We start from the raw sequence: 26,444 nt of genomic DNA, 5'->3' as shown, positions 1-26,444 counted from the left end.
CCTCCTCCGAAGGCTGGGTCAACCGTCGGTAAATGGGATGGTCTGACAAAACAAAACAAAACAAGTAAATGACCACACAGTCTTTTCTAAACTTTTATTGCTGACACGGGATTGAAACAGTGTCAGAGCTTCAGTCGTGCACTTGAGGTTGCTATGGCTTCAGTTGTCCACCAGATGTCACCGTCACTGAAGCGTTGAAGCTTTGAATCTTTGAATCCTTATGAAGCCTCAGTGCTTCATAACAGACAGGATTGTAATATTGTTGCTCCGCACAATGAATTCACAGCATTCACAATTTTTCTATAACTTTGAGAAGACCTCTTTTAAAGTCAGTTGTCTGCACTGTGGTTCTATATGTGCACCATCAAATGTGTTCTTGTTTTCTCCATAAAGCTTGTGAACTGAAAAAAAAAAATCATCAGCTAAATAATAAATAAGTTGAATAAGATAAGAATCTGTTTTGTTGTTTTTGTTTCATCTGTGGTTTTTACAGCTCTAATGTTAATTGCTGCAGACTGCTTTTACATATTAAAATTAACATGTAATTGCCCCTGTTATTTATTTCATAATGATAACATTGGAATTTTGACCACCGCGCTGGAAATGTCCCCGATTTTCATTTCAGAAATCTGGTCACCTTACTTATGAAGCACTGAGGCTTCATAAGGATTCAAAGATTCAAAGATTCAACGCTTCAGTGACGGTGACATCTGGTGGACAACTGAAGCCATAGCAACCTCAAGAGCACGACTGAAGCTCTGACACTGTTTCAATCCCGTGTCAGCAATAAAAGTTTAGAAAAGACTGTGTGGTCATTTACTTGTTTTGTTTTGTTTTGTCAGACCATCCCATTTACCGACGGTTGACCCAGCCTTCGGAGGAGGAGACCCGTTGCCTCCGTAGACCGCGTAGGCTGGGTCCTCCGAAGGCTGCAGACCCCAAAAGACACTCAATAAAGATTTATTGAAAAAAAAAAAAAAAAAAAAAACTCGAGATCTCGAGTTTCTATCGCGAGATCTCGAGTTTCTTTCTCGAGATCTCGAGTTTCTATCGCGAGATCTCGAGTTTCTTTCTCGAGATCTCGAGTTCCTATCGCAAGATCTCGAGTTTCTTTCTCGAGATCTCGAGTTTCTTTCGCGAGATCTCGAGTTTCTTTCGCGAGATCTCGCGTTTGTCCCCAGTACATACCTCTTCTCAGTTTTTTTTTTTTTTTTTACCTTCGTTTTTTTTTTTTTTTTTTACTTTCGTTTTTTTTTCCCTTCATGTCACCTCCAGGGCTCCGTATGATTAAGTGACTCCGCCGTTTCCTCTTCCCTCATTGTAGAAAACGTACCTTTTATGAGTGCCACTCGAGCTAGAATAGCAAAGACTAACAGGGAAAAAGAGATTGTTTGATGCTGGAAGTTTAAAGGGCTAAATGAAAAGGACGGCGGTGCTCTACCTTTACGAATCCCCTCAGCCAACCAGCGACGAGAGCCACTTGCTCTAATGGCTTGGCTCCTTCAGACCCTCTTGGCCCCATACTCCCTTTAAAGATGGTTGTGTCTAATTATCTCATCGTAGGGCAGCTGTTGAACAATGTATGTGATCTGCCTTCATCTAGCAGTGTGTTAGCCTCACACGGCACAGTGGTTTAGTCAATATGCACCATCTTTCAGAAGGAATAATAGCTTCGGCTCTAAAAGCCCTCCGTCCACGCTCTGCTGTAACGCTGGCAGCCGATCTCGCTGTCATGTACGCTTTCTCAGATGACTAATTTGCTTCTCTTCTCTCCTCCGTTTTTTCTCCTTGTCCGTCCTCCCGCTAGATGAGATCCACTCGGAAAGTTTCAGTGTGGCCTGTGGCCTTTGTGGGCGGCTTGCGGTACGAGTCCCCTAAAGTCAATGCAGCCGGAAAGGTCTACGGCTGGAAGACGGTGTTTGACCCCCATCGTCCCTTCGCCATCGACATGGCCGGCTTTGCCATCAACCTGAGGCTCATCCTCTTCAAGCCGCAGGCGTATTTTAAACTTCGCGGGGTGAAGGGAGGCTACCAGGAGAGCAGTTTGCTCCGGGAACTTGTAACCCTCAACGACTTGGAGCCTAAAGCAGCCAATTGCACTAAGGTAATCCCCCTTTTTTCAATGTGTACTGCTGTTTGGTATCTTGACATAAGCAGTTAGCAGTTGAGGGCTTTGCTTAACTGTTTGAGGATGGTAAATGTTCATTTTGCTTCTTTTATGTTGTGATGTCATGGTTCCTAAAGGGTCACAAGATACATTCTATTACTTTGAAACTAAACTTTGAACTAATCTAACTCTCTGTAAGTAAGCAAAAAATGCACATTTCCCATAAGTTTCCTCATGATAAGGAAAATTTGCGATTTTAAATGTTCTTGAAGTATTACATAATTTTTCACTGATGACCAATCAGGACTACTGGGCATGTCATCCTCGCCAATGTTCCTCTACAAGGCAAGAATCCATGATGATTTTTCTGATGGTCAGAGAGCAAATAAATGGAAAGTTGTTGCTGAAAAGATATCATTGATCATATTTCTCACATTGCCTATCAGGCTTGAGGGTAGCAGCAGCAGTGGCGATGTTTTCCTCCATGCCCACTCCACCATCCCTGCTTTACGACCCTCAGTCTGCATGGGTCACATCACTAAGCCTCTCTCTGGGCAAAGAGGAGTCAGCCAGAGGGCTTCAGCTAGCCAGGGTTCACAACACAATCACCCCTACACACACACACACACACACACACACACACACACACACACACACGTGGGAGAGAGGGGGGGAGGAAGAGAGAGAGAGAGAGAGAGAGATACTTTCAGCCAGCTTTTTCTCCTGCTCTCCCCCAGCCATTCAGAGGGGTAAATGAAAAGAGGGGATTCAGGGAACGGCTGAGAGAGCGGAATTGGAGTTGGGAGGAACGGGGGAGGAAGGGCCGTCACACTGATTACAGATGAGCCCGGGAATGGACGGAAGGGCAGGAGGGAAAGAAGAAGAAAGAAATGGAAAGGGCGTGCGTGGGCATCTCTCCTCCTTATAATCTACCCCCTCGCCGATGCGGGTGACTATTAACCTCCCCCTACACCTGAGCAAAGTGGGAGTGGGCTCCTGGCACAGCTCAAACACGCCCTATGCATAATTCATGGCCGCCATCACGGCGAGATGAAAGGAAGGAGGGTTCCGACACAGAGAGGAGCGGGGAAAATGAGCTTGACACTTTTCCCCCCCTCGCCATCCCTTTCTTGGATGTGTGTCCGGTCTCTGGGACCAAATGAATCCAATAGGAAGGCTCAGTGGCACAACAGCATACTCAGAAGAACTGTAGCTCTACTGCAAAAGCATATATATATTGTGTCGAAATGTCCTGTGAAGGTAGCCATTATCCCATGGGCAGGAGAGGATTTTGCACAGGGCAAGCTGAGAGGGCTGTATCATATTTAGTCTCTCTTCAATCCCTTCCAATGCAGTGTTCATGCTCAAGTAGCTCTTCACACACAGCCCCTGTGGTGGCGTGCGTACTGTAAAGAGCTAGAACCAGCATTGAGTGAAGAAGAAGAACACGAGGCAGAGTGGGAGATGAAAGGACGGGCAGACGGTACGAGCGCATTAAGGAAACAGCATGTTACTAATGTTGCTGTTGTTTGTGTTTTTTTCTCAACCAGATACTTGTTTGGCACACCAGAACAGAGAAACCCGTCCTCGTCAATGAGGGGAAAAAAGGATTCACTGACCCCAATGTGGAGATTTGACCATTTCCTTTCATACCATGGTAAACATGTTACATATTTTGCAGGGGAAATATACATTTGATGATGTATTCAATTTTTACTCAGCTGTTGTCCATGATTAAATGCCACCAATTAAATAAACAGGTCAATGTTCTTAATTAAGGCTTAACCCCATTTCTCAGTGCATCTTATTTCCTTCTATTGCAGGTGGTTGACCTTGGACCCGCAGAGGAAGACAACGGCGAGTCTCCTGATAAGTGCAACCAGCACTCATGTCTTAATCATCAGAAAAAAAAGGAAGTGGGACCTTTGAGGAGGAAATTAATCCTCTTGACTGAATCTGACATTTTAAAAATATGGACTAAAACAGTACAAATGTACCATATTAAAGCACAGATTAGTAGGAGGCGGCAATTCTATGTCAGGTCTATGACAGAAGTGCAGAGGACACGACATTAAAGGACACCTCACGGGGCGGCGTGCATGCACGTGACCTGCATCTTCACGGTACAATGGCCCGCTGAGGACAACCTAACAAAAGAGACAGCACAATACGATGTACAGTCAGCGGAGTCAACCAAACAAGCGGATTAAAGAATATCCTTCACCTCAACAAAAAAAACAAAAAGAAACCTGAAAGGAAATAAAACACACATTGCCTGGATCTGCTCATGCTTCGAGAGAGATATTTGGATCTAAGGACAAGCCTGGATTAAAAAAAACATGACTCCAAGGACAAATATGTCTTGTGTGGATTTTCCTTTGAGCGAACACAAACGAAGCAAAGAGCAGGAATGTTTCTTTTGATAACTCTAAAAAATGTTTGCTTTAACTTAATTTAATCAGTTTGGGTGTATCATGAGCACTTGACTTGCTAGTATACTACTGACTCTTACCTGCATTTACTCTTGGGTTATCATTGTTCATTTTATGGTGTCATTATAACTCATGCATCCCCCCCCCCCCCCCCCCCCCCCCCCCCATCCCCCCCCACACACACACACACACACACACACAAACTTGAAGAGGGGCTGATGTTTGAAATGTGCTTGGGAGCTTTAAATGTACATGGAAAGATTCAAATCCAAACACTTAGCACTTAAACATACGGAAATGATGTTCCTTTGTGGCAAAAATGTGTAAATAGGTATTCAACATGAAAAGAAATCAGAGGATTGGTGACAAATTTCGACAAAAGCATTGTAATTACTGTATTTATATGTATTTAAAAAAAACCAGAACAAAAACCGTTCTCTTCTCTTTCCCCCCGGTGAAATCCATACGGTGACACACGACAAGGCACAGGTTCACTCTAGGTTCAACACATGGAAAGAGTAATAGCACATCCCCATATTTCATTTGGTAACAGAAGCTCCAGTTTGTCACGCATTCATGACGCAAAGACGAGACCTTCAAATCCACCCCACGATAGACTCACAAATGCTGACCTAATTGCCATGTAAACTTTCGTATAAAGTGTCATTTCTTGAATTTGTGGGGGGGAAATGTGTGTCATCTTAGAGAGCTAATATTTCCTCCTTTTCTATGCACATTCATATACCCCATGAATAAGGATCCACTGCGTGCGGCATGAAATGCTGTCAAAGCCCAAGAATTACATTTTTAAGAGGCTCATCAGTCTCTCCCCCTCTAAAGAAAATAAAATATAAATATAGATGCTCCATCTGCTGACTTTTAATACAGCTCACCTTCGAACAGCTGCTGTAAGTTATGAAGGATGGATTAAAATAACATATCATGCATGGCCCCACATTTTCGTTTTTTTTTTGTAAAAGCTTCCGTGTACTCTCAAACGACAGCAGGCTAAAGAAAAGCACAACAAAAGTAAATCCTTTTGCTATTGATTTGATTGCAACGTTGATGCGGCCGTCTTCAGTGTTGTGGATTGACGTCCGTCCCGTGGGTTTTTATTTTTTAGGCATCAGTATCCATCTGCTGTACATTAAAGGGATGGCGTACGATAGACATCAGCAGCTACGGCTGCTGTACGGCTGAACACAAGTTATTCTGCGCCTCGTATAATATAATCTCTCCTTTCCTTGATAAATCATCTGTCCGGTGCAATACGCAGCGGTGGTTCTTATCTAACATTGCCCGGCAGAAGTAGCTGGAGATAATTCAAACACTGAGCCTTTGTAACGTTGCCAGATTATCTCTGTTGCACCCCCACCTCTTCGACATACACAAACCCAAAATACACTGCTGCAGTATAAAAACAGCCTAGTTACAGCCTCCGAGGGCTCATCCTTACATTTTTCTTACTTCTGGTAAATGATAAGATACACATTTTTTTTTAACGATGGCTGTATTGTATCTCTCGTCTGACTGGGTGTTTATTAATTGATTGCATGATATTAAAAACTGCGCCGGGGACCAGCCATGGAGATCACGCTAGACTTTGGATTTGTTCAACTCTTCAACTTGCCTCCCATTATTTATTAAAAAAAATCAAGTTTAATATATTTATTTATGTATTTATTTCGAGCGTGGACGGTGCATCTGAATCACAGCAGCGGTTGCCTTTAAATCTGTATTTTCCAACTGCTCTCTAAAAACAAGCATGCACGCATACCGTATGGTGCACACAGGGCCGGCTCTACCTAATTTTGTGCCCTAGGCGAGATTGCTCTCCGGTGCCCCCCACACACACACACACACACACACACACACACACACACACACGAATTACACCAGCCAAATGAACAATCACACATGTTTAATTTGAACAACAACAGCAAACAGCAAAAAATGAGGGCGACTGGGAATAGAAAATCATTTTTATTTTCATTGTTTTAAAACATTTTTTTTTTTTTTTTTTTGCTGGAGGGGCGCCTCGCGGCGCCCCTCCAGCAGATGGCACTCTAGGCGACCGCCTATATCGCCTATGCCAAGAGCCGGCCCTGGGTGCACACATGGATTATCATACAGTTCTATAAAAGGGTTGTGTTACCAACAAGCACACACACACACACACACACACCGTCTTCTTTACAGCATTGATCTAAGTTTTCTTTGAATGGTTATTATCGGTTTTAATCCAAGTGAACGAATCCCCTGGATTGTTTTTTTATGCTCTGACAAGGTTAACGAATGCAACAAACACCAGCGTGTAAAAGACTACAGGTTTTCTTGACATTGGAAACAACTATGTGTATCATTTTCTTTTCTAGTGACGTTCCCGCTGTCGTCCTCTAAACGATGCTCTCGCCGAGATGCAGACAAACAAACATGTACGATACGGAGCGCGGGAACAATTCAAAGGGCTTCACCTCGGAAGTGACGCTGTTATAACTCTGGCAGACATCTGATATGGCATGTTTCTGACAGATTGACGTATTAAGCAATATCTAATCCTCGCAAAGAATTATCCTCCTAGAATCCGTCTACCTTACATCCACTTAGCAGCGCAGGTCATCGGTACGCAACGTCGGTTAATGAGCATTACCCTCTGAGAGGCTTCTCTAAGGCACAATACACTTTACATACCAAGTCCTCTCTTTTCCTCATCGCCACTGTCATCCCACCAGCCTGATTCACATTTTATGCATGTGACTCTTAAGGTTGTTTTTTTGCCACAGCGATTCTGTCTCAGAGAACGATGTTAGTTGAATCAAGAGAAATAAATAACTGAGAAGAACCTCACCTGTGCCAGAGTAGTGTGTCTTTACACTGTGTGGACCTGTGTGTACGTTTTATATTTTCACAAATTCATCTGTGGTTTTTACAAAACGTTGTTTTCCAGCCCTGCATATGTTATTAGTAAGGGCTAGCTAGTTTTGAACAATTTATTTTTCCAACAAACTACACTATGACTTTTTTTCAAGCAGGTTCCAGGTTCTCTGTGATGGTGTAGTGGTTAGCACTGGTTAGCTGACCAAGCTAGCTAACTCGACAGGCAAATATTTTTAGTTAATTTTCAGTCTTCTTCTGAGTCCCAGAAGTGACTAAGTCTCTAACCAAGAAGGATGGAAACTGTCGGCCCTTAGCAATATGGACGTGTGAAAATATAATTTACCTATCGTTTAATCTTTTCCAAACATTTCCTCTGAATTTCCCCCAAAAAATTTGAATAATTAGTGCTTCAGGACTTTTTTATTACTTTTTTCGTCATACTAAACTATTACTTTTTTCAAAACTTTTGTCAACATTCTATACTGTGACTTTTTTGTGACTTTTCGGCATACTATGACGGCTGATGACTGCTGTGGTGTGGTGGGTAGCACTGTCGCCTCACCTTGTCACCTATATGACTTGTTTCGAAATACTATGCTATGACTTTTTCCGATATATTATTAGTTTTAGTATGACTTTTTTATGACTTTTTTTCGACATACTGCACTATGACTTTTTTTTGACATACTATATTATGACTTTTTTGACATGCTATACTATGACTTTTTTGACATGCTATACTATTACTTTTTTGTTAATAAGACTTTTGTGTTACTATTTTGTGTTATACTATGACATGTTTTGACTTTTGCGACATGCTACATTCCTTTATTACTTTTTTGATATGCTATAATATTACTTTTTTAACATTTTGGGCTTAGTGTTTAGTTTATCTCTAAAAGTATAAACTTAACACGGGAAAATTGCTTCTCCTCACTCCTCACTTTATATATTTTGCTTTACAGCACCACCTTCATCTTTCTTTTCGTACAGCATGTCTTAATCTCAACTGTGCCAACATACCCTCATACAGTATTTTAAATATAACTTTATTTTTAAAGGGTGTCCGTGTAAATGTTTCCTTGCTTTGAGGAAAATGGCCCTTGTGAGGATTTGTGGTTGTAATTAAAACTGTGTTCCCCCACCTTTGAAATCCAAATTACACCCATGGACTACCTCTCCACATACAGCATAGTACAATGAAACCATGAAGTACGCTGTTTGGTCTTCATACCTGACAGCAAAGCTTCACAGTACCAAAAATCTTTATAGAAAATAATTATGGGGCAGGCAGGCTGGTTAGCATTGCACAGAGAAAGAGTTTTCAAAAAACGCTCTTCAAACACAGCATGCGATCTTGACTTCCCTGCAGGAGTTCCCAGCATATCATAAGAGGGTAAGTTTGAACAGCAACCTAGTGTTAAATCAAACAGGCTGTTGGTGTGCAGGAAAAATTAAGCAGTTCATAAGCTGCCTTACTGACAAAGAGGTCAAACCTTTATTTATTCAAAGTTCTTTTTACACAAGCTTATTCATATATTAAATCTGTAGGAGGAAGACATTTTATAACACTTTAGATAATCAACGACCCAAATTATGAAGTATGGTGAATGCAGGTAAATTATACATTTCAACACTGTTATAATAAATACAGTCATTAAATGAAAAAAATTATCACTGCCACGCTGGTGTCTTCTGATAGGACGGATGCCATGTTCACGTCACTTTTGAGTGCTGCGGGTCGGGGCACGGCGTTGGTGCCCAAGTAGACGGAGCTTGTGGTAATCGCCTGTGTTGTGCCGTCTCCCATCATCCATGCTCTCCCCTTCCGTCCTCACTGGACATCAACAGTCATGCCATAGTCAGGGCTGCTGGAGAACTGAATCTTACCATCGGTCTCCTGCTCTTCAAAAAGTATGACCTGTAATCAAGCAAAAGTATGCCAGTTTAGAAGAGGTCATGAAACAGTGAACTCCGCCTCCGTTTGGGCAAAAAGGAGGAACACAGTAGATGTAGGTATGACCTTTGTCCATTAAGTGCTCCAGAGTTCAATAACATAAACTACAGTGTGATGAATATTAGTAGCTTTATACTGCAGCTTCTGGCAAGTAATGTGCTTTAACTTTGCTGAAGGACCTTAGTTATTTAAAAAATGCTAAGGCTTTATATTTGCATGTGGATTTAGATCTGCAACATATACAATGTAACTGACATGAATATGGATTTTTTGAGAATACCGAAAAATGTATTATCGGATTGTGCCAGCTGCAGGGCGAACTGCCAACTGAATTTGGAGAATTTGCTCATTGTTAAAACAAAACAACACATTTTAAAACATAAAATATACATTCATTGTGGAAACACTATGCACAACAAAAGGTTATTCCATGGTCCAACTGTCCACTATGTATCATAATGTGTTTAGTAGTTTTTTCTCTTAAATAACAACTTATGGGACTGATGATGCCTTTAGTGAAAGGTTACGAGTGCTTAGATAAAAGTAGATTGTATAATTATATAAGACAGGTGTACTGTACCTGGTTGTCCCCCCTGTGAAGCCAGGGTCCTGGGACATAGAGAGTCTGCTGAGGACCAGTGGACCAGTAGCGACCCAGGTTCTTGCCGTTGATAAACACCACACCTTTCCCCCAGCCCTGCAAAACACAACCAGCGACCGGTCACCATGACAACAGGCAGGATCAGCCAATTACATGTTGATGGGTGAAAAAAGAAAATGTCGAGGACGACCAACAACAAGCACTAAAGCCCGTCTTCTTATATGAACTGCACTTTTTGAACAATAATGAGATGTTAATTGCCGCTCATTGCTTTGTTTCATCTGTATTCAGCCAACAAACTGGAGAGTAAAGAGACACTTATTCAATTACTGCATTTTGAAGAACTGCATAAAAATTGCATAATCATCAGAAATTTAAGGTGTTAAGTGAGCAAGCACTCAATAAAGCTCCATACATGATAAAAGATATGAATGAATTCACACCGAATCTGAATTTCTGGTGTCGAAATTCTTGTCAGAGCTACAAACGAGAAATTTCACATCTATTGAAAATTGGTGGTGAAGACAACTTACTAGATCAGAACTGTATGAATAAATATTAGTCATGCGCTTGAAAAAAAACTTGTCTGGCCACAGCTGAGGTAATAATAAATTACCTAACCAATGTGTGGTATCACTCTGAAGTGTGTGAAAGATCTATGAAGGGATAGGATTTTTCTAAAATCCAGAGGAAATTAAATCATTAATATACATTAATATAGTTGGGCAAAATCATTTTAAGACTTTAATTGGGCAAAATAACCCAATCAGATAGAAATTATATCCAAAAATACAATTGTTTTTTCTTCCAGTTTTTGAGTCTGTTGTGTGTGGTTGTGCTGTTGTGCTGGAGCCTGCTGGCTGTAAACTCACAGGGAGTTTCATGAAGGTGTCTTGAGGAGAACTCCTCACATAGAATGTTGCCTGGAAGAAACTAGGGAAGGAGGGCCGCTGACGCGTAGACATCCAGTGGCTTGAACTCTCAAGTCTGTGAAAGAAGAATACATTGCACTAATTTTTATTTTGCTCAGGCTGCAGATTACACTTTTTTACACTTTCATGGCATGACAGGACAAATCTCAATTCTCTGCCGTGTTGGTGGGATACAGCCTGCTGCAGTTTTTCACGAAAAAGGAAGGTGTTTGGACAGCCGTACACAGTGTATGGTGTCAATCATATCTCTACGCCTCCAGTAAATGTCAAGTGTTACTTTGGACATGGAGGGCAGACGAAATATTTAGAATCACAATCTTTGTTTTGGTTACATTTTGCCTTGAAGTACCGGTAAACTCAAAAGGTTGTTGCTATACAGAGAAATGCTTCCTTAGTTATACCTTTTTAGTGTGCACTCATGCAGGGCTTAAGGCCTTGACATTTTCAGGATACTGTTGAGGTCACAGTCAGCGACTCAAACTGACTCGGAAATATATGCAGCTAGACTACTAAGTACAAATATAAACCTACTAAATAAACCAGAAGGTCAGCTAATCCTGTTAACCCTGAAGCATATTAACTGTGATACAAATACGAGTTGCATACAGAGGGTACATAATACAGAAAATAGAAATTCTGAATACCACCACATAGTGTGTGATTGGGAAGGGTTGTGGGAGATGTTTGACTTCAATCTGGTGTTAATGACACCAATGTGAAGGTGAAAAGCATTAGGAAGGCATTGTAATCTTGTAAAATGGACACATCATGAGGGAAATGCATTTGCACCTCGGGGTGCACTGAGTTCTACCAAAATGACCTTCCTTTTGTGGAGAAAATACCAGACTTAATGACTACTATGGGATGGATGCCACTATGTTATACATTTTTCAGGAAGTTTGGTATCCAAATTTGTCGTCATGATTTTCTCACGTAATATACACATGCTGCTCGCTGAAATTTTACTTGCAATTAATTGCACAATTATTTTATCCACCTGGACCTTAGTTTGGATTCTGGAAGAGTTCATACCAGATTTACTTCATCTGCCCACTTTAATTGTAGTGACAAAAAGGTAGAGGTTTTTGTAGAACAGTAAAGGGCTCATCCAAACTTCGTTGTGTACTGCTTCTAATTTGTGATGTTTAGCGAGACGCTGGATTGGAAGGCTTTGTTTTGATTGCTGCATTTTGCCACCATGTTCCCGCTGTAATTGTGTTAAGCGCGGAGATAATCAGCTGGATCGAGTCAGGAGCATGCAGGCGTAATGACGGACAAACACAAACAAGGATGGAAACTGGGTAATAATTGAAAGACACAAACCTGTTTACAAAGCCTGGCTTCATATCCAGACTACGGATAGTGAAGTCGTGGAGGGGGTGATTGTTTAACTCGATATCTCCGACAATACCTGAAAGGTGAGTCAAATTTTGTTTATGGAGGTTAACCTTTGTCCGGCAGTTTTAGAAAATGTCAACATCAAAAACTGCTATATAAAAATCTATTACTTAAACTTGGTTGAACTCACAAAATAAAAGAAAATTATTAAAAATATTGTATATATACTGTATCTATAAATAAAATACAAATAAAACAAAATAAATGCCACGATACACAATATTTAAAAAGCAATATATCCAGAGTGATGCATAAGGGTTAAGATGCTGTTCATTAGTTTTCTTGAAACTTGTACCTTTGCGCTGCTCATTTAGAGTTTTCCCATAATTAACTCTTCCACAGTTCTCCACCAGTAAACTCAGACTTCTTTGTCCCTTCGGTGGAAAAAGAAACACATAAAACATGACAAGCGTTTTCTCAAATACAAAAGTGAACAAAAAAACAACAACAAATGAGGCAGAAATTCCTTTGAGCTGTAATTGATCAAGGCCGAGCAGAGTCTGCACTTTTCTGTGTCGGGTTGAAATTGACTGTTCAAATTTGTTGAGATAAACAGTAATTTGAAGGTTGCTGTTGGCTGAATACTCAGACCTTGCTGTCAAAACGTCTATCAGCATCCCCTGAAGCTTTCACATGCTATTAAATATTAACAAATGTATGCTTTTTGAAATGAGCAAACAGCTGACTGTGTCGTAACTACGTCCAGAAGGACACACACACACACACACACACACACACACAAAACAAGTTACCTTTCCATCAGGGAGTGCGAGTTCTTGGTTCTTATAATCGAGAACGCCAACAAAATGCTTGCCTACAAAAACCTAGGGAGAAACATGAAACGGTAAGCAAATATTTTTAATAATAAACAAAAATATGCAGCATCACAAACCACTCTAATAATTGGCGTTGCTAATGTGACCACAGATCAAGATGCAACAGGCTCCTACGACTGACATTCACACCAGAGCAACTGGTAGCAGCCCGAGCGTGTTAATTGTACTCCACAAGTACTCTGATCATGGGTGTGATCTCACATTGCAGCTCTCTACGTGCAAAATGTTCTCAGAAAAAAGTGGAAATGTGTGGTTGCGGGTGTCTTTCTGTTTTTTGGGTTGTTTTTTTTGTTTTACCAGTGCTCTGTCTCTGATGTTTTTCTTTGCGTTGAGTATTCCTTCGCTGGTGATGGCGGTCTCGTACAGCGTGTAGCCGTAAGACTGACCATTGTTGTTGTTGACGGGGAGATTCTCCATGTTCACCGGCCTCTCTGACTTCATAGGCTTAAAAAAAGAAAATGCAAATGAAAACTTAAAGGGATATTTCACTGGTGGAAACATGAATCTGTATTGTAAGTGGGTCATATATGTAGTCAAAATGTAACATTTTGAATTGGAGGCCTTCCTGACTGAGAAAAGGCAGCCAGTGACTTTTTGGCACATGTGGATGAAAGACAACAACTCCCACAATGCACACACAACTCCCAACTGCTGGTCGCTATATTGTGGCTCTTGGAAACAGCCACGAACATCCGATTCGAGCACAAGACCTTCGAAGTCCCCTTCTTCCATATCAGTTTGAGTACCTTCCGCCATTCTCGTTACTTCTCAGCTTTCTCCACAGCGCATGTTAGCATAGCTTCCGAGCAAGATGGAGGATGTTGCTTTTAGTTTCTGTGAGTGAGGTCCCACCACTGGTCTGTAACAGGTCTGTAGCCTCAGTGGGTCCTGCCCCCTATAGGCGGGTTGAAAACATGAGGAAGTAGTGTTGTAGTTTTACCCCCTCTAACCAAAGCAGCCTCCGATGATGCAATTTGCGTCATCGGAGGTTCTTTTTCAGAATAGAAAGACGGAGATCTCCCGTCTCTGGGGAAAATGAGGGAATGATGCACGACCATTCAAAAATACTACCGGGTTTCTAACGATACAAAGCTTAATGCAAATGGGGGAAGTCTTCCTTTAAGACAGACACATGGTTTGTTACTTTTTGAAGACGTTCTTTTTTTTCACGGTAAGGGTTGGGGAAGTTTTCCGTGTGTAAGGCAAGCACGAGCTCGAAAACACTCTCAATGCAGATGGGATGTCGTGATTCCTGCCGGCAAAATGGCTTCACCCAAAGTGATGATTTATCACGCCTAATGAAGCTTTCCTGTCTGGCGTTCGGAGCAATCCTTTTATTCAGCGGCGCTCTCCCGCGTACCCTTGGGAGGTGCATTATGCACTCTTCGCGGAATAATAAACACTCGCTGCTATGACACGATTAACCGCGTACCTTCAAAACACACGGATGCAATATCAAACTCAGACATCCCACTCGGTCTCTCTGAAGCCTCTGAGAGAAAAAAAAAGCTCCCTCTCAACAAAGGGTGTGTGGCTGGTCAGGGGCAAAGTAATTGTCGTCTCAGAGGGTTGCAAATGATTGCTATGGGAGTGAATGATGAACGCTGTAAGCGACTGCCAGACGGGTTACATCTGTTTTGAATATAAATGCCCCCGAAGAGGTGTAAACGGCTAAACTAGACTGGTGGACATTAAAGCGGACATGATGGCACCCTCCGAACAGATTTTTTTAGCCAATCTTTTGGCAAGGGGAGATTTTCTGTTGCGTTCATGTTTTGTTTCTACAACAATCTGCTTTACACTCGTAAGCTACACACCGCTGGTTACTGCTGCTCCCCGAGCAGGGCCGCTAAGTGCAGTTAGGGGACAATGTGTTGCTCAGCAGTTGTTCATTTACTTCCCTTCTTCCTCAATTGGTCTAGGAGAACAAGGTGGCTCTTCAAAATACCACACTCACATCTGTACCATTTACAGAACTTCAAATGAGATTTATCAATAATTTATTTATTTTTTTATCAAGAAATTAAATGATTCTGGACGGGGGTTGGTTTATATATTAGAGGAAAATCAGTGGAGATGCGTTCGCGATGATCACAAGCATGTATGGTAAAGTGAAGCAATGAATCGTCATGCATTAAACATGTTTTTAAAAATCATTTGTTTAAACATTGTTGAAAGATAAATGTGTAGAGATAACCCATGCGGTCGTTATCTCTGTCACTGCAACCTAATCCCGGGGTTTTCATAATGTTCATTGATTGTAAAACATGGCTAGCAAAGCTGCTTACAAATAGTAAACACGGGTAGCATATGTGGAGCTTGAGGCTGTTTGAGGAGGAGAATACATTTTGTGAGAAATGCACGGGCCACAGGAGGCTACAATATTGACAGCTAATTATTTGATTGGCTTTCGTGTATTACTTATGCATTAAATGTCTCATGCTTTACTGTTGTCTGTCAGCAACCGTCTGACTTTTTGAGCAACGCTACCTGGACGACGTTCATTATTCATTTGCCTTGCATTTCTGGCACTCCCTGTGCAACTGTAGCTCACCTTGTCAGTGAAACGCAGACTATCCCACAGAGACAGGTGCTTCTGGATGACAACAGGATGGTACGCTCTCCTCTCCTGGTGAGAGGGCAGCTCAGGGAGAGGCTCGGCTGGAAAAACAAGGTGGGAGAATGAGGCTAGGATGCAGTTTGTTCTATCTGTATATTCATTTATTCTCATTTCCTGTTTCCTCCCCCCCCCCCTCACGGGATGCAAACAAGTCCAAATGACAGTAATACAACACGATGCATACACTGCCTCCATTCAGTCAGAGATGGGAGCTATAATGGATATCTCAGATCTTTAAAGAAATGTCTTAACAATTCTACACATCTACATAGAGTAGCACACCTGAGAGAAAGAAAAATGGAGCCAGAAGAGGGCTGCTTTGTAAATTAAATGAATCGTAAACCATGCAAGTCCAAAAGTGAACACTTTTGGGAACAGCTGGTACTAAGAAAAAGCAGGGTGATTTATCAACTTGTGTCCAGCAGAACAATTTACTAAAACAGTCACCTAGTGCACCATTACACTGTCCCATTCTGCATTCTCTTGTATTCTCTAAAGCCTATGAATCACTCAATACCATGTCATGAAGGTGACCTTGGAAGATGCTTTTAAGGCTGAGCCATTTACCATCTACTACAGTGTTCAGTTTGTAATCCATGTTGCAAAACAGTCTCTTTACAACGATTAACAATGGTTGTTCATGCCCACTCGTGGTTTTTAAAGGTGTTAAAGCACCCCGAGACACCAGGAAGTCCCTCTGGAAAAGCCAACACCTCTCTCCTAAATGGCTCTCGACAACGCTCACGAGCCAGTGCATTTATTAGTGTATATAATGTGTGAGGTGAAGACTAAGTGGTTGAAAAGACATTTCTATGAATTTATTCCCACGACAAATGTCAAATTCTTCATATAATCCTGTTCAGAGGCTGTGAAGAGGAGTTGTTGGGTAGGAGAAACATGCTGGTAGGGTTCAAATGTGCTCACACTTTTGACCTTCCTTTTACAAGGAGGATTACAATCATTAATACCTAAAATCTTCACCCGGAACCATTAATAATAAGCCGGCATACCCCGAGGGCAGATGTGCAGATGAACGTGTAGCTTGTTTAAGATGTACTGTATTTTCGCATGCAATTTGACAGCTTTGTACTAATAAAAAATGCCCCAAAGCTTTTATGTCACAGGTCTATTTTAAAAGCTACGCTGCTGTTAAAGATTAATGCTCGATTTGACAGGCCAGCCTGAATCCACGCCAGGTTACACAAAAAAGCAAAACCAAAGGGGCAAAGAGTTACTGACACGATGTACGCGATTTGACAACGAAACAACAATAAAAGATATCAAAAATGATCTAATTAAAGAATTGGGTCATGCGTTTGTAGTTGCTGAGCAGTATAAAAAAAAAAGCCTTCTTAGACTCTCGCTCATATCCAGGCCACTGCTTATTGTTCAGCAGACTACAAAACAGAAGGATGAATCACGCAGCACAGGCCGCATTTCAAACTAGTTTCAATGGCCACAACTCTGGGCAAATTATTACTTTGTTGAGCTGGATTCAATCCCAGATTGTCGAATGCTCCATTTCTAGTCCTGGCCACAAATCACTTGAGACTTCTGCCCCCAACCACAAACCCTTGTTTTACAAATAGAGAGAACCGCATCAGCAACAAACATGATAAAAGGCCTAGTATGTAATTTTCACAATGGGCGGTAATTGGGGGTCTTGGTGCAGAAATCTCACACACACACACACACACACACACACACACACACACACACACACACACACACACACACACACACACACACACACACACACACACACACACACACACACACACACACACACACACACACACACACACACACCATATCTAATGCACGCTTGTAATCATATGCAAAGTTATCCTCGTTTAGCCAGCAGAGAGCAGGTTCTACAAGGAGAATTAACTTAAGTGTGTGTGGGGGATGAAAGGAAAAGGGAGAGAAACGGAGACAGAAGAAGTGGGGCCCCGACTCAGCCACAACACACAGCACTCACCGTGGTAGCGGCTGAATACATTCCTCAGAAGATGGTACTTGGTGGTGTAATCCCCAGCCTCGGATAATGGAGCGTCGTAATCTGAAAGATAATGCGCTATCAGAACAGCATGCTCGGGAGCCGGAGAGAAGCGGCGATGCCTCTTACCGTGGCAGATGCTTTCACTGTGCTTCCCCCCCCCCCTCTATCAAACATCTTGAGACAGCAGCGGGCCGAGACACATTTTTAGGGTTATCTTGACAGAAAATGGAGCCTTTTTTCAGGCAAAAAACGGCGAAAAAAGGCATTCAGGGGAGTAAACACATGATGATTACTGAAGAGTGAGAGGTGGTCTTCCCTACTGGGGGAGCGGTTTTCTACGATTCTGCTCTTTTCTCAAAAACGAGGTAATTTCAATGTTAAGTGCCCTAGAGGAGGATATAAAACTCATCGTACCATCTTAAATTTACATTTCCTGCACTTTTTATTAGGTAATTAATTCATTAACTGCAAATTCACATTTTAAAGCAGCTGAAGGTCAGAGGCTCAGGAGTGGGGAAGGCGTCATTTACAGACATTTCAAATATCCTAATCATGTTTTTTTTTTTATCTACTTCTCCTATTCAGATTTGGCTCAATCAATACTCAGACTTACTGATTACAAAACACTACAAACAATGTATTGTTTGATGATTAGTAACTTAATTACAAGAGTTATTATTAAAATGTTATTGTTTCTGCCTACATTGACGCTAAAACCAGCAGAAGTGTAATTAATCAACCCCCTATATTCTATATTTATGCAGGGAACTTTTTTCATTCAAATGTTACAAAGTGCTGGTCACAGATTTCGTTACACATACCATAACTTGTCACCATAGGTTTCGGTGCTGGCATTCCAACAGCAAGCGCCCCGCTCATGAAGCCAAAATTTGTCCCTCCGTGGAACATGTAGAGGTTGATGGACATGTCCAGTTTAAGGATCTCTGTTACCACAGGGATCATGTCTGGAAAAGTGAAAGAAACAAATAATAAAATAATAAACTAAACATTAAGGCACATGAGTAAAAAAAAAAAAAAAATCCATTTGACTTCTGCTTTAACAAGCCACTGTTTTAATAATCCCATTGCCCTCAATTGAAACATGGATGGACCTTAGCCACACATCCCATTACAGGTTATTATAATTCATTACGGAGCAATGCTCACACCCATAAAAAAAAAAAAATCGCCCACCTCCCTGCACAAATTAGCTACCTAGATTTTGCAGCAAACACAGCAGAGCAAGTAATTAAGTGTTCAAATTGGATTGACTTTAATGATTTAAATGAAGGGCATGAGCCTCGGTGAATAACAATTGAGCAGAGTGAGTGACGGAGCCGGACTCGGTGGCTTCCATTGGCGGTGGAACTAGCTGTGACCAAATGCATGGTGTGTTGCAGTCCGTGGAGTAATGAACTGTCAAGGACACGAATCCCCCCTCCCGGATGCCGCCCCGTGTTCATTTTCATAGCTGTGACACTTTCTTTAGTTTTTCCCCCCCCGCTCATCCCTTTCTCACTGAAGAGAAAATACACAAGGATTCATTTTCAGAATTTGTATTTTGTTAAGATGATGCACGGCTGCTGGGAAGCTTAAGGCTCTGCACGGCATTATTTGAAATAAGATGCTTCCGAGAGCACTCAAGTGATAGCATAAATCTTTACAGGCGCTATCATGTATGTCATGACTGTACATTACACTAAAAACTATCACTCTCCTGGTGATAGTTTCCAACCGCGTTATCTGGCATGTGGGGGATACTATATGAATTAGCAGCCCACTCTCTTACATCAATATTGTACTATAGACTCTTTGTACTTTAAGGCGGACAGCAGGGACAATGTGATTTAATTGATCACTCAGAAAACAGAATTCATTTTGAAATCCCATTAAATGTCAAATAAAAACGCTGAAACATTCACTGGTTGCTACGGAGCCCTGGAGGTGACATGAAGGGGAGTTTCTTTCGCGAGATCTCGAGTTTCTTTCGCGAGATCTCGCGTTTGTCCCCAGTACATACCGCTTCTCAGTTTTTTTTTTTTTTTACCTTCGTTTTTTTTCCCCCTTCATGTCACCTCCAGGGCTCCGTAGGGTTGCAGCTTCTGAAATTTCATGTTTTTTAATAATTTCTCATTAAACATATTTGGAACTGTTAATTGGACGAACAAGAAATTTCAAGGCATAACCTTGGGCTCTGGGATATGGTGAAGGATTTTTTAACTAGTTTATTTAAACATTTTAGAGCATAATTCATTCATTAAAAAAATAAAAAGGAAATTAGAAAGAACCACTACTTCAGCCTTACTGACATGTTCCCATAAAGTAAACTAAATTGCTGTAAGATATTTGAAAACTAATTCTTATCCTCTATGGAGGTTTTGACTACTAGTAGCACTATGGAGAAATGTTTTTAAAAGTGGGTCCATCTTTTGTTCACACATACACAAAGATGCATTATGCATAAAGCTCTTTTTGAGGTACTTGGCTATTCCCATTTTATGCTACTTTCTGCTTCGATGCTACAATAGAGTTCTAGTCCCGTATTATGTCACAAGATACAAATTTTGCAGCCTGTTTTCAATGAATAATTTCAAAGTATATGATTATCTGAAATGTGGATTCAGTACTTTTTTGATACTTTTGGTAAACAAAAAACTTTTTGCTTTTACTTCAGTAAGATTTCTACATTTTGGTTTTATTCCTTTTAATTAAGTAGATACTCTCAATCTTTCCTCCAATGCTGCATGTGGGTGACATGATACACAGTCCTGCCAATGGCTTCACACTGTTCCACTGATCGACAGTTGGTCCAATGAGGAGCCAAGAACCGTAGCAATGCACCAAGAAGACACCAAGAAGACAACTGGTAAGCAAGTAGTCATGTTTGTAAACTGAGATGATTTTTTAAATTCTTCCAAATATTTTATGGAGGAAGAAAGTGCGTTCAACAGACGCATTTGGTGCGAAACAGTGGATGTAAAGACAACTTTGTCCTAAATCGCACATATTTATCATGTCTAATGTTCAGGAAATTCAATAAATAAAGAGTCACTATGAAAGTGTTTGGATTAAATACTTGACAAATGAAAAGTACTACTCTGTGTTTTCTCGTTTTTAACCTTAGTGCTGAATGCCAATTATAGGTCCAAGTGAAATCAAAGAAAAAAATGAATGCTCCACTATTATTATGCAGACAGAGGAACTCTGTCCTGAGCTGTATGCACTATTGTGTTCTGGAGTAACGGAGCTTAACGTTTAGAGAAGCTTATGACCGGGAGGCTGCAGGTTAGGGCTGGTTGGTTAATTGCATTGAAGTGAGTGGTTATGGGAAGTCTTCAAATGACAAAATATTTCACGCCAGATTTTCTGAGAACAATCCTGTGCAAAGAAGTGTTGCCTATGTGTAGTGCCTATGCAGTGTAGCCTATGAACATCAAATATATGGCCACGAGGACACAGTCTCTGGTTTGTGATGCTTGGCTCGCAACCCATCATGCATGCAAAGTATGCAAATCTCTGACAAAGCCAAGAAATGACCATATGATACGCTCTGTGCCTTTTGTGAACCATAGCTCCTTTCCTTTCTTTCACTCGGGCTGGGAAATGTTACACAACCTCCAAAGCAGTGAGCTTGTCCATCCACTGATGGGACTGTTTTATTCTCAGTCTTTTCTGAGCCTGAGGTACTGAGCCTCTGTCTTACCCTCAAGACAGTCGGTTTTACTTTCAGAGGTTCTGTATCAGATCACCTGTCCCACTCCTTTCTCAAATTAGCCCATTATATTGACCTTCTGTACAGAAATAAACTTTCACCCTCAGCAAAGAAACCATTAGCACGACTCATGTGTCACTCTTAAGTTAACACCTATCTCAAGTCTTTTCAGGCATCCTAAAGCTCTCTCTAAAAGAAAAGCCGTCTACCCATCCAGAGCCCGTTTTACCCTCAGCTGTGTAGACATGATGAAGGTCCCCCCAAAGATCGAACCAACCAGACCAGTACTCCATCACCATCTTCGGCTTGTGAGGCTAGTGGGAGAGAGAGAGGGAAAAAGTGTTCAATTAAACAAAAGGACACATCCGAATGACCTTTCCGTTTTTCTTTCAGTTCCTACCTAATTGCACTTGCACGGACCTTAAATCACCTTGCGGATTAAAGATTCTCTTCAGGTCTCTAACTTTTCCTGATGTTCCTTGATGTTTAGTTTGATCTTTGCTTAGATCGGAAAGCTAGTAATGACTCCAAAAACATGGACGAAATTATAATGAATAAAAGGACAATCCAACACACAATTAAGACTCACTTGTATTTCATCCAGTTGCTTGATGTCATCTGGGTTCAGTTTCTGGAAGTTGAGGGTTTCTAGTGCTTCAGGCACACACACACACACACACACACACACACACACACACACACACACACACACAAATACTATTAACAGGAATACAAATAAAAAAAAATAAAACATCCAAAAATGTAGAGCATTATTTCAAACTAATATCAAAGAGATCAAGAGATTATGAAACTAATTGTTGTTTTGAGTTGTGCTTTCTTGTCATTATAGAAACATTAGCAGTTCCACAAAGCACCTCGAACGTCCTTATTAAGCACAATTACCTTTGAATTCAACAGGTTCAACACATTTGCACAATTTATATAATAAAAATACCCAGGAGTGTTTATTCTAACAATACTCTTGTATGGTTTGCATCATTCTGGGCTACTGTAGAAACATGGCTATATATATATAATATTGCATTCCTGCCAATAGATCCCCCTAAATGGTATACACCATTTAAAATAGCGTATGAGCCAAAATACTTCTATACTGCCGCATCACAATGTTTATGCCAGTGTACTTGCAAAAAATAACAACTTTCTGGAAGGACACACGATCCTTTGTCTGTAGGTCTGAACTGCAGCTGCCTGACACCAGGCCACCCTTTGGCTCAGACCTCTTTTTCACAGTGTGAAATCACAACACACGAGCCACCATCGTCTATGTGTGTGTGTGTGTGTGTGTTTGTGTGTATGCACAGTCGTGTTTCTTCTGTCAGCCCGTATGACAATACCTCCTGTTACTCCTCCACGCTTTAGTCCTTCCCTGTTGTCTGAGGTCAGCAGCAGCTCTGTGATGCCTCTTGACAATAATGCCTGGAAAGATGAAGTGCATACAAAACAATGGAGGTTCTTTCCGCTATAAAATAGATGATTTCTTCTTCTTCTTTTTAATTGAAAAACAGTACAAATTGCACTTTCATATATGAGCTGAGAGCTGCATGACCTTGTTCATATAATGTACAATTTACTTTCTTACCTCCTTGACAAAAGGCATGTACTCTTCATCTTTTGCATAGGAGCCATATTCATTCTCCACTTGAACTGCGATAATTGGGCCGCCCTTGGCGTACTGCTCATTGATTATGAGAGCGAAAGAGGACACACATTAGAGCTGGACATCAGTTCTTGTCCATTCCTAGCCTCAATACAGCTGGGTTTTTAAAAACACAGTGAAATGGAAATCAGAGCTTGTTCAATAATGCATGGGGATGAAAAAAAATAAATACGGCTAGAAGCACACAAGCTGAGCTATTTAAGCGTGTACGGTGTATTGTGTTGCAAACAATGGTTCACATAATAGCCAAAAGCAGCCTGTTACGTGGGTTTTTTTGTGGTTTAACAGATGCAGGGGTAGAGAAAAATATGATTTTTAATACAACAACTCTATCATGAAAATACTATGAAATCTTAATGTACCTGATGTGGAACAACTCTCTTAATGAGGTGATTAAAGAAGGAGTCGACTGCTTTGGTGAATCCTGGGTAGGTTGTTCTTAGTTTCATGTTTCGATCCCGTAGTAGCCAGCTGAAAAGAAATCACACAAAACATAAACGTCTAGAATGTCCAAAAAGCAACATTTCACACAAGGTTCTTCAAAGTGCTGTGAACTCTCTTTAGGTTTTTTTTTTTTAAGCTATCGAAGATAATCGCACCACCCCAAGCATGACTATCATAAAGTGCAGTGCAGAGGAAGTCATGCTTCATGTCCCTGGAAACACTCCGTTTTGATGATTATCAAATAAATATTACCTCAACCTCACATTCCCTGAAGGCAAAAACGACTCCAAAAATACCTACTTCATGTCGTTTCCCCTACAACATTCCCCCCTTTATCCGTTCAAATCTATTTTCATTACCAAACTAAATTAATTCAACCTTTCAGGGAGCTATGCCTGTCAGATTTAATGAGTGTTCTCTCCGATACCTCGCTAAAAGTGCGTTAAATCATCAGTGACTTCCGTGTAGCATTAACATTGCATACATGTAAAGTGGACAAATCTCACCAAGACATTCTGTGTCGCACAGTGTGTAGCAACGGGCCAAACGGATGACAACATGGCACACTTATAATAATTCATTTCCAGGAGTTTAATGGATTCAGCCTGCAGCAAAGATGCCGCTAACAAATAGATTTCCTGACTAAACATTTCATTTACATGTCAATTTAAGGGATTAATTTAGCAGATTCTAAAGAGATCGTTATGGTTGCAAAGAAAATATCGACAAATATAACGCAGGAATGCTTTTTTGTTTATTTTACCTGGGTAGTCCTCCTAAATCCCACTCAGCACAGATGTACGGTCCTGGACGAAGAATCACCCAGAGGCCCAAGCTGCCTGCGAGACGGAGGTAGGCTCTAGGAGAAGGATAGAAAAACTGCTGTCAGCGAGGTCTATTTATTATCAATAAAGTCCATTTAAAATGTTTACTGCAGCAGATATCAAGTGGAGACTGCAGCTTTTCTCAATAAAAAACAGATGTTCAAATGCAAACGATGTCACTCAGTCTATATTTTACTCAATTAATTTCTTATATTTTCAGATGCTATTTTTTTTTTTTTTCTGTTTGAGGCGACATCTGCTTCCAGCGCTAGGCTTGACAGCATCACGATGGATGTTATCAATAAATCAAAGGAGCACTGATACTGATTTAGAGTGCGCCGCTAATGAATCAAAAAACGGGGTAAAAAGGTGCACCCTCTCAGCATTATCAGAGTATTCAAGAGTGTGGAGGGCTTCCTGCAGTGCAACAGTGCCATCTGCAGGAGAAGTCTTCCCTTCCTCATTCCTTACTCTAAATCCAGCTCGTTCTCAAAGTTGAACACCCCTCGCTCAGGCTCATGCAGGTTCCACGGCACGTACCTGAGAAGAGGAATAAAACAGATACTTATTTCAACTGCTATGTCCTTCTCTGTGTTATAAAAATAATATTTTAATAAGTTAATTCAGGTGCTTTAAAGCAAAGGCTCTATAGTTGCAGTGGGAGCTTACGTTGTGAGAGTATTGAGGCCACAGGCCTTCATCTTCAGCAGCCGGTCCTCCCAGTAGGCTCTGGGGACACGGAAGTAATGGATGGAGCCCCCCAGGATGCGGAAGGGTTCTCCCCCCAGGGTGAACTGAGAGGAGTTGGCCCTCAGACCCTCCACGCGGTTCATTCTTCCCACTCCAGGGCCATTCCTAGGAGACAAAACAAATAACTGAAAAACTTGTCGAGCAAGTGCATCTGGATCAGAAGGCCACGAGGACACCGGACACATATTTCTAAAGGGACGGGAAGTGAGCTTGTGAGCGAGTATGCCTTTGAGCAAAATATAGAAAACCCACCTGCACCTGTTCAGAAATCCTATATCATTTGAATGCATCACAAGATGGCTGGTTATTTATTATAAGAAAGGTCATCAAATGATCACCAATCAGTCATGATGTTACAGAGAGCTCGGCATCAGCTGATGATGAAAGGATTTCTTGGCTATTTGACCTCAACACTGGCACAATGACAGGTAACTCTGTGGTGTGGCGTTCAAAGTCCACGGGTCAGCGGGTTCACGGGCAACTCGGTTTCTTGACAGCGGCGTCCGAACTTGTGAATACATCAGGCAGCAACACAACAAAGCACAATGCACTGAGACACAGGGGGGCCACGACATTTACACGCCAAAGTGTAACGTGACGTGCCTGACTTACCTGGTGAAGCGAGAAGCAATTATTACCGCCCCGACGGCAAAACAAAGCAGGAGGAAGTATCGTTGCTTTCGGGACAAACGACGCCCAACCATCGAGCCGCTCTCCGCCAGCCACAACAACACGACTTTTAGTTTAACAGCTGCGCCCTGAACGTCGCTTGTAAACACAAGAGTTGAAGAGCATTATTTTCCGCTTTCCCGGTTTGGTCGGCGGTTGTAACAGGCGGCTAACCCAGTTCCTTGTAACCCTATAAAAACGGACATAACGCCAGTAAAGTTGGGCAACACCCGCCCGCTGATTCGTAACGTTGCGTTCAGGGTTAATAACTCAACGGAATTCAAGCTTATCATGATCTATGAAAACCAATGAACGTTTGGTCAGTTTGATAAGAGGAAGCCAGCGGTGGTTGTCAGAAAAGTAGGACACACAAACACCCGATTGTGCTGTTGCACTTAGGGACCATCGCGCAGTTGTGCTGCTGAAGAAACGCAGAAAATGCAAACTTCTTATTTTATAAATAAGAAAATGGGATCGTTTCCAACAAACCATTGTATTATTATTTTCATAAATATCATTAAGGTATGATACAAAATATGTGTATGTTACTTTAATAACTATTACCAAGTTGAAAGGGAAAGTGTCCACTTTTGGGTTGGGTA

At 41.3% G+C, this 26,444-nt stretch overlaps 2 protein-coding genes across 5 annotated transcripts in view; one reads left to right on the top strand and one right to left on the bottom strand.

Annotated features, from left to right (window-relative positions):
- The window catches only part of b3gat1a (beta-1,3-glucuronyltransferase 1 (glucuronosyltransferase P) a), a 62,127-nt gene extending 55,799 nt beyond the window's left edge, over nucleotides 1-6,328 (top strand). For all 4 annotated transcript variants that reach the window (XM_084019865.1, XM_084019864.1, XM_084019866.1 and 1 more), the window contains 3 exons: nucleotides 1,808-2,104; nucleotides 3,658-3,764; nucleotides 3,931-6,328. In XM_084019865.1, the coding sequence (XP_083875991.1) occupies nucleotides 1,808-2,104; nucleotides 3,658-3,744 (384 nt within the window). In that variant the 3' untranslated portion in view covers nucleotides 3,745-3,764; nucleotides 3,931-6,328. The remainder of the gene's footprint in view (nucleotides 1-1,807; nucleotides 2,105-3,657; nucleotides 3,765-3,930) is intronic.
- A 2,563-nt stretch (nucleotides 6,329-8,891) lies between these two features.
- On the bottom strand, nucleotides 8,892-26,196 carry LOC311019973 (beta-galactosidase-1-like protein 2). The gene is made up of 19 exons (XM_084019656.1): nucleotides 25,786-26,196; nucleotides 25,093-25,278; nucleotides 24,895-24,963; nucleotides 24,363-24,458; nucleotides 23,518-23,626; nucleotides 23,078-23,170; nucleotides 22,833-22,914; nucleotides 22,064-22,128; nucleotides 21,704-21,788; nucleotides 18,584-18,727; nucleotides 17,742-17,822; nucleotides 15,695-15,801; nucleotides 13,438-13,584; nucleotides 13,057-13,128; nucleotides 12,600-12,678; nucleotides 12,230-12,317; nucleotides 10,847-10,961; nucleotides 9,954-10,070; nucleotides 8,892-9,337 (listed from the first exon to the last, which is right to left on the bottom strand). Exons 1-19 carry the CDS (start codon nucleotides 25,875-25,877, stop codon nucleotides 9,251-9,253), a joined length of 1,914 nt encoding a protein of 637 aa, XP_083875782.1. The 5' UTR covers nucleotides 25,878-26,196; the 3' UTR covers nucleotides 8,892-9,250.
- Between the last annotated feature and the right edge of the window lie 248 nt (nucleotides 26,197-26,444).

This window comes from Eutrigla gurnardus, assembly GCF_963514095.1.
Source record: "Eutrigla gurnardus genome assembly, chromosome: 10".
NCBI classification, from domain to species: Eukaryota; Metazoa; Chordata; class Actinopteri; order Perciformes; family Triglidae; genus Eutrigla; species Eutrigla gurnardus.
Note: the sequence above shows the minus strand (reverse complement) of the source record. Positions and strands in the feature narration are given on the sequence as shown.